Source organism: Brassica oleracea, chromosome C9, assembly GCF_000695525.1.
Source record: "Brassica oleracea var. oleracea cultivar TO1000 chromosome C9, BOL, whole genome shotgun sequence".
Classification (NCBI taxonomy): domain Eukaryota; kingdom Viridiplantae; phylum Streptophyta; class Magnoliopsida; order Brassicales; family Brassicaceae; genus Brassica; species Brassica oleracea.
The window spans coordinates 37,971,428-37,980,370 of record NC_027756.1 but is presented as its reverse complement, the minus strand read 5'-3'; the positions used below and the strand labels follow the sequence as shown (position 1 = coordinate 37,980,370).

At 34.0% G+C, this 8,943-nt stretch overlaps 2 protein-coding genes across 2 annotated transcripts; one reads left to right on the top strand and one right to left on the bottom strand.

Moving 5' to 3' along the window:
• The first annotated feature begins 1,166 nt into the window (after positions 1–1,166).
• Positions 1,167–5,296, top strand: LOC106314016 (indole-3-acetate O-methyltransferase 1). The gene is made up of 4 exons (XM_013751964.1): positions 1,167–1,372; positions 1,812–2,231; positions 2,488–2,763; positions 4,771–5,296. The coding sequence occupies exons 1-4, from the start codon at positions 1,262–1,264 to the stop codon at positions 5,122–5,124; spliced, it is 1,161 nt and encodes a 386-aa protein (XP_013607418.1). The 5' UTR covers positions 1,167–1,261; the 3' UTR covers positions 5,125–5,296.
• A 322-nt stretch (positions 5,297–5,618) lies between these two features.
• LOC106317253 (peroxygenase 2) lies at positions 5,619–6,928 on the bottom strand. The gene is given in 7 exon segments (XM_013755101.1): positions 5,619–5,817; positions 5,916–6,016; positions 6,019–6,043; positions 6,142–6,236; positions 6,321–6,406; positions 6,546–6,695; positions 6,814–6,928. Coding segments are annotated over 7 exon segments (735 nt in total). The 3' UTR covers positions 5,619–5,654.
• Between the last annotated feature and the right edge of the window lie 2,015 nt (positions 6,929–8,943).

Below are 8,943 nucleotides of genomic sequence, written 5' to 3'. Positions count from 1 at the left end.
TTAACTGGGCGGATCATTATTTATATGATATTCCTCACGAAAGAAAAATTTCTGTTTTTAAAATTATCTAATTAACTCTATTCTCATTTTTTTTATATTTTTTATATGATATCACACATTCGTAAAAAAATAGATAGTTTAAGATGCAAAAAAAAATATTTACTTAATGAATATAATATGAACGAATATTACAAATACATCATTTAATAAAATAAATAATTAAAAACTGAAAATTCATATCCGCGCTGGATCAGGGTCTAGTAGTTGTTATTACATCATCCATCATATCTATTCATTACAAAATCAAAATCTTACCATATCACAGTACTCTTAACTAGCATTCACTGACCTAGTTATCCGCTGAGATGATTCTTCAAATCAACCAACAACAAGTTGAATTTTTTTCATTTAAAAAAAAGACAACAATTACCTATATTTTAATATATATCACAATCAATAGAAACATATTAACTACTATAACAACCACAAAATAGAGCTAAAATAACACTTATATACTTTCAAAAAAAATATTATCACGAAATGAACACATTTTTCAAATCACAAATTACTAGTATTTTATGACCGAATATTTTGCTTCTATGTTTTCTACCTGTAGAAAGTAAAATTTATAAATCAGGATGAATAAAAATGTATACTTATGTAGATGTGTGCGAAGTACAAGTGCTATTTTTTATACACAGAGAACACTAAATAACAGTTGTCATAATACTTAACAGAAATGTCATTTTTAGATATTTTCATTCAAATCACAACCGCAAAAATACTTGACAAAAATATCACATCAAAGATTCATACAATTATACGTGTGTGGCATATAACTGTATATATTTTCTACTCTCTACTCCGATGAACCCTACAAGAAATGTGGTTGACAAAAATAATAACCTGCAGTACACAAAATGACAAACCATGAATATCCCATATATCATGTGGCACAAGTACACCACATAATTATATTTTGTTGTTTGGGAAACAAACATAATGATGCGTTGTTTTTCATGAATAATCATTATATACACAATATGTACGCAGAGGCACATTTAATTATATGTTTCTCCATTCAACTAATTTATATACATATATCATTTCCTCTCTTTGTCCTCTTTTTCTATAAATATGTGTCGTCCCTTCAAGCTTGTCTCATTCTCAAAAACAAAGTACAGAGAAAGAGAGAGAAAGAGAGAGAAAGAGAGAGAGACGAGATAAGAAGATAGAAAGAAAAAGAACAGAGAGTAAGAGAATGGGTTCCAAGGGAGACAACGTTGCTGTATGTAACATGAAGCTCGAGAGACTTCTCAGCATGAAAGGTGGCAAAGGACAAGACAGCTATGCAAATAACTCTCAAGCTCAGGTCTCTACATCTTTATTAATAGTTAATTTCATTAAGAAAACTTCTAATAACTCGTATTTTTATCTCGAGTAATAAAATTGGAAATTTATCAAGAAATTATGTTTTAAGCAAGGGAGTGCTCAAAGATTAGCTAAATCTATTAAATTTCTTTAAAGCTTTGTTCGAGTTCAACTCAGTTTAGTGCAAATAAGAAATCAAGTCGATTTTGATTTATCCTTTGTTTGTAAATGTTTAAATCGGATTGGAAACCTTAGATTTACGTTAAATTAATTATTTAAGCTGTATATAATCATACACAATGCGTATAATTTTAACACAGATATAGGACATTGTCGACGTGCATGGAAGTGTACATATTTTACTAAGTCACGAGAAAAAGATATCGATAGTTTAAATATAAAAATCCTGAAAAGTAAAAAAATTTACCAAATATATGCAGGCGATGCATGCACGGTCCATGCTTCACCTCTTAGAAGAAACACTTGACAACGTTCACCTAAACTCCTCGGCCAACCCTTCACCGTTCACGGCGGTTGATCTCGGTTGCTCCTCCGGCGCAAATACCATACACATCATCGATTTCATCGTCAAACACATCTCTAAGCGTTTTGATACCGCCAGGATTGATCCACCGGAGTTCACTGCTTTCTTCTCCGACCTCCCAAACAACGACTTCAACACTCTTTTTCAGCTGCTTCCACCACTTGTCTCTAACTCTTGCATGGAGGAGTGCCTTGCGGCCGACGGAAATCGCTCCTACTTCGTCGCTGGTGTTCCCGGATCGTTTTACCGGAGACTTTTCCCGGCGAGAACAATTGATATTTTCCACTCTGCCTTTTCTTTGCATTGGCTCTCTCAGGTATGCTCACGTTATTTACAATTGGCATGGTTCGGCTCGTATAGTATAATCTTTTAACGGTTCTATATTTTCTAATTTCTTTTCTGTTCTAACCTTTAATTATTTTATAAATGTTTGAAATATGGTTAGATTTTGATCAGACGCTTAGCTAACAGTGGTTGTTAACTTGTGATTTTGTTTACTTTTGGATTAATTAATATTAACCAGAAAATCTTTTTTAAAATCTGATTAAATTGAGAAATGGGCAATTTGGTAGGTACCGGAGAGTGTCACGGATAGGAGATCGGCGGCATACAATAGAGGAAGGGTGTTCATACACGGCGCCGGAGAGAAGATAGCCACGGCGTACAAACGCCAATTTCAGGCGGACTTGGCGGAGTTTTTGAGGGCAAGAGCGGCGGAGGTTAAGAGAGGTGGAGCCATGTTCCTCGTTTGTCTCGGTCGTACCTCTGTAGATCCCACCGATCAAGGTGGTGCCGGTCTACTCTTCGGTACTCATTTTCAGGACGCTTGGGACGACCTTGTCAGCGAGGTACGACCTTTAAAAGTTGAACTATTTTTGTTTGGCAAAGTGAAAGTTTAACTCTTTCCCCCCATATTACTTAGTTAATCTCACAATTCTAAATTATTAGCCTTGAGCTCATAGAGCTATAGTATAAGTTGAATTATTTTTGTTTGGCAAAGTAAAAGTTCGACTGGTTAATGTTTTTGATGTATAAATTGCAGTATGTATTATCTTAATCAATAATATGAATATCAATATAATAATATTTATTATAAATTTAATAAAATAGGTTAGAACATTTAAAATTATTAAACTAAAATAAATAAAATATACTAACTAAAATAAATTAAATTACAATCAAAGAAAAATACTTATTTATATATTCTAACAAAAATACCTATATATTTACATATAATTTTATATTGTAAATTTTTAGTTACCAAATAGAATTAGAAACTAAAATTATAGGAATAGTTTTGTTTAAATAATTCAAATGGAAATAATAGCTTATAAACATTTTTGACAAACTTATAAAATATATATATACATTTTTGAACATGCTTTAATAAACCAACACAAACTAAACGTGCACATGGATGTATTAAAAAAAATTGTTAGAAAATGTAAAGTAACCGTAGGCAACTAATAAAAAACAAGAAAAGGCTAACTCAATTTCTAATACATGCAATTTTGCTTGATGTTGAGTTAATACTTGATTTATCAATTTTACTAAAAGAGTAACTTGATGACAAAAAAAAAATAACTTAAAATGGTAAATCATGTACAACACATTATAACTCAAACATTAACACAAAAATATATAATTAGTTCATCATTGGTAACATTTTTTAGTTGAACTTCTAATTCAAATCTAATCAAACGTAACTCATGTCACCGATCAAAGCCTATATATCTGCACCTAACCATACTGTTTTAAACACCCTGGCGTAAAATCAACAAACCTAGTATACTAGTTTCGTATACGTAATCAAATATTATCCACGTACACATTTCTTGAAATTCAGTTTTTTGACACGATAATATATTTAAAGAATTGTCAAACATAGAAATCTAGTTTTGTATATATGGTGGAATTTTATCATTGAACAAGTTTCTTGAAGTTGTGTTAACTTTGCTCGAAAAAAATAAGTTAACAAAACTGAACTTTTGCGTAAAAACGATTATACTAACGAAATTGAAGCAGATGATGGTGGTTCCTTTTAGGACCACGTTAGTACAATCTTACCACTCGTTTTAAACTTAAGAATCATTCGTACCCGTCCGATTCTCCTCTCACCGACCCCAGATGGATCTTAACCATCTATTACGACGTTCATTCTATGCAGTTGCCAAAATATCGACATCGTGACCTTGTCGAGGCAAACAGGCCATATTATTGGACAACAACGTACAGTGGAAAAAGACATACAAAAAGATTCAACAAGAATTGTTATGTTGCTTTCTAACATAATTATTATCACCCCGTTAAATCATATAGTCACTACCAAAAAGTAAAGTTTACATGTGTTGAGTCATTATAAACATATATTCACACCTAAAATTAGTGTACCCCTTTATAATTATTCACATATTTTTATGATGAATAGCAGTACCGTATATACCAAAAAGTAAAGTTTACATGTGTTGAGTCATTATAAACATTTTCATGTTTGAAAATTGATTTTAATATATGTTATAATCGTGTTAAACATATAACTATAAAATGAATCATTAATCTATTAGTACTATTATACGTTTTGTTATTTATTTTATCAAAACTCTATTGAGTTAAAATATTTTAATACCATTACTCGGCTAGCTAGGCGGCTATTTCATTATCCCACTACTTATCCAGATACACCAATTAGCCTCTTTTTGTGTTCAACTGAACCGTCATATATATTTCCATTGACATTAATTAGTTTAACTGGCTAAGCGTCCTGATCTTATCAATGATTTTCAGTTCCAGTATTTTAACGTAACATAAAAAGAGAGAATTGACGTAGATGTTTTACAAAAATCATTGATGTTTAGGGTTTGGTAGCGGCAGAGAAGCGCGACGGATTCAATATTCCGGTGTACGCTCCAAGCCTGCAAGATTTCAAGGAAGTAGTTGAAGCGGACGGCTCCTTCACCATTGAGAAGCTTGTAGTTTACAAAGGAGGGAGTCCACTTGTGGTGAGCGAGCCGGACGATGCATCCGAGGTCGGTCGTGCTTTTGCTAGTAGTTGTCGGAGTGTGGCTGGAGTACTAGTTGAAGCTCACATCGGGGAAGAGCTAAGCAACGAGTTGTTCTCAAGAGTTGAACGTCGAGCCACTAGCCATGCCAAGGATGTCTTGGTGAACTTGCAGTTCTTTCATATCGTCGCTTCTTTATCTTTTACCTAGAACCAGAATAAAATGAAAAAGATAAAATTAAAGAAACGTGTTCGCGTGCTTTTATTAACTCCATTTTTTCCTCTTAGGGCGTGTTATTGTGTTATGTTTTTCTTGGCTTATCTGTCATATGGCTGTTTGATCATGTAATCGAAAATAGTTAGATAAAGTTTTCTTTCTTTAAATCTTTATGAAAAGGAAGTCTTTGTTTCATTCTGTGTCGGGTTCCTAACCAAATTAGCTAAACCAAACGGATATCATAACAATAAAAATCGAAATTTAGACAAAATTTGATTCACTATAATAGTCTCTATATGTCTAATAGTTGTATCTTACCATTACATTCTAATATTTATGGTTAGCAACAAATTTCTATGTATTTTCAGACATAAAAATATCGAACGACTTTTAAGAAAAATGCATATATATTACCAACGTTAACATATATAAAACATAGTATTTAATTACGAAGAACTAGTTCATAATTAATTCTACGAGTGTTGTTCCCCTTAGACTACAAAGAACCAAGATCATCATCATCATCAGTAGTAGTACGATCTGTACTCACTCATCTCGGTATAATTCCTGACGCAATAATAAAACAAGCTCCCATCAAAACACCTCCTTACCGCTTCTTTTGATAAGAATCCTTCTTTGTCACTGGCTAACGCATACAATACTCCCCATTCCACCTTGCTTGCTAGCCTACACACACCAATATATACACTTCTTCATCAGAATCCATGGATTGGTTAATAGTCAAGGAATTATAACCACATTTGATCAATTTAATAATTATATACCAGCCGAAAAAGTCAAAGGCATCCCGGTTTCCTTCAGTCATGTCCCATAGTTCCCCAATACTCAATCTGTCTGGCACTGTTCTCGCGTATTTGCTAAACATATCAACTCAAGATTCGCTGGTGTATACCTTCCACAATCGCGCACAGACACACAAATTTAAAGCAAACGCTAATTGGCATATCACGTTAATACGTTATATAGGTTGCAGTTATGTTGTTACTTTACCTTCCTTCATTGTCATATGTTTTAGAATCACTTCCATGCTTTGCCTTGTGAATGTTGTTTATATATATAGGGAAGAATGGAGACGGTATCCACCCCTATAATAATGGTAAAAAAACATACCCATCATAAACGGATTGGTAGTGTTAAATTAAATCAAACCTGTATAATGTAGACCTTACCGGGAGAGTAGCATAGCTAAGAGCTATGTGGATACCAGCAGCCAAGATAAGCGACGCAAGTAAATTGAAACCGAGTAACCGGAATCCTGGTGGATATCAAATCGTGTATATGTATACACAAACCAGAAAATGTCATAAATCTTTATAGAAGCCATGCAAAAAAAATTCCAGTTGCACTTGCACACGTTAAAAGGTCACATACGTAGATTGAAGTAATATGTTTACCATAGAAGGTTTCGGAGGGATAAATGATGCCATTATCATCCAAATCGAAGAAAGCGACATGTTGCTGAAGAACACTAAGGCCATTATGCCTATGCTCCGGTGTTCCTAGCGGGTGCTCCATATCTGGTGCTCGAAGTGCTCTCGGCAAATCTAGTTCATCAAAATTTATAATTAGTGTACCGTAGAATTGAAGCGCGCATTATAAATACCGACAAGTGCTTGATGATTATGTATAGATTGAGGGGTTGGGGGTTATAAGGAGAAGTACAAGGTTTAGGAAATGTGTCATCCAAGTCACCACGAACGCGCCGGTGATAAGTCACGGGAGCGCAAGGAGCCACCGTCTTCATCGCGTCCCTCTCCATCATCTCCATCGTCGTCATTGCTCTCTCTCTCTCTCTCTCTTTTTCTCTCTCTCTACAGTGATAAGAGAAATGAGAATTAGGAGGAAGAGGAGACCGAAACATTTCGATGTTCCGTGGCGGACATGCACGCGCCACAATGCCACCGTTTGCCATCTCTTAATCCTAATATCACCTTTCACTGAGTGAAGGACACATCACACATGTTATGAAACATGTGACATACAAACCAAACCAAACCAAACTGAACCTTAACAATATTCTTGCATTAAAAGGCTGAATGGAATCAAACCGAAATAAATCAATATTTTCAGTAAACTAATTGAACATCTACGAAATATATCGTGGAAGAACTATGGTCTATTAGTCAAAGCTTTTTTTTTTCAAAACACCGGTAAATCACCGATTACGTTATCCTATCATCTCTAATTCTATTATATATGATTACCAATTACGTGTTACATATATGATACTGATAAACAATTGGATAATGATTCCACAGTAAAATTCTTTCTTCGAAACACTTAGATTGCGACATTCTCAATGGGAATGATCTCTCCATAATAGACTACCATAACAAACGGCTCTACTAACATTACTCTGGAACATTCGATAAGATTTACATCTTATAATTGGCAAAAAATTACATTGTTTACGATTCAAATTCATACTTTAGATGTAAAATCTTTTAAACTTTAACCATTAAAATATGGTGCTTTCACGTATTAGTCAAAGTTTAAAAAGACTTTAAATTAAATTAAGAGTTTAATTTATAAAAAAAAAAGCAATTTCTTACGTATTATAAGATGTAAATTTTATTAAATATTCTAAAAATTGTTCGTTGTGATCGTATATTGCGGAAAAATGTTATCCATCAAAAATGTCATATAGGCAAAATTGTATGACAATTTAAGTGTTATGAAGAGAGCTATATCGTGAAATTATTATCCGTAAACCTATTCATTATCATCGCATATGTTGCATTATATGTAATAAAATAAAAATTATATAAATGATATGATTGATTTGATCGTGTTAAAAAACATCTAACAAATATTAAATCAAATAAAAATTACATAACCCAGCATAGCTGAAAGCCTGAAATGAGCAGCAAATTCAAAGTAAACCGAATTAACGAAACTTTAAATCAAAATTACAAAATGACGAGTTGAAATATAGTTCGGCAATTTCTTTTACTGAACCAGAACCAAGTCAAACCAAATTACTTTCGGTTTAGTTAGGATACACTTTTCATTTATAACTCACAAAACAAATGAATGCTTGGGACGCTTTTATAAGGCTGTTGGACAAGTTCATGCTTCAGGTTCTTATGGACTTTATATCGTAAGGCCCATCCATCCATACTAATCTCTGATTCTTAACCACAGTAACTGATTAAGAAGCTTGTTGAAGGAAGTGGAGGGGGAGGGTGGTAAGTTTCTGAGTTTTGATAGTACGAAGGACTCGATGGGAAGCTGCTCTCGCAAAGATGACAGAGGATGATCTTGAGATGAGTAATATTGTGGTGTCGAGGGACTTGGTTACAAGTTTGGTGGAGGTTATGGAAGGTAGTGTTGGGGAAAGCGGACACGAGGCGCAGCGGAATGTAGCAATCGTGTTTCCCCTGAACTTGTGAAAATCTTAGAGAAAAATACTTCGACGATAGCAGGATATAATATAAGCAATAACTAAATGAGACAAGCACTTTTTACGTAGAAAACCTCCTCGATGTGAGAAGGAAAAACCACGGGACCGTAGTCCACTCAACAATCCACTATATAAATGTATGTGAGTACAACCACGTCCTCCTTGTTCAACAACCTGAACAGAACAGAGACTCAAGCTACAAAGAGCTATCTCTAACACAAGAACAACAACAACAAGAGAGCAACACAAAGCTTCAAAACCAGCAGAAACCAAACGACCTCAGCTCACAAGGATTTCGGCAACCAGAGACTAATCCCACCGTACAAATCCAAGAAAAACCAGTCAAAAACACCTCTGCCAAATTTCAGCTCAATCAGAGAAGATCTCAC

Bases quoted from the DNA above. Each gene is read 5' to 3' on its own strand.
- LOC106314016 (XM_013751964.1), top strand. From the start codon at position 1,262: ATGGGTTCCAAGGGAGACAACGTTGCTGTATGTAACATGAAGCTCGAG. The intron at 2,232-2,487 runs GTATGCTCACGT...GCAATTTGGTAG, and splicing joins CTTTGCATTGGCTCTCTCAG to GTACCGGAGAGTGTCACGGA. The intron at 2,764-4,770 runs GTACGACCTTTA...ATTGATGTTTAG, and splicing joins GGGACGACCTTGTCAGCGAG to GGTTTGGTAGCGGCAGAGAA.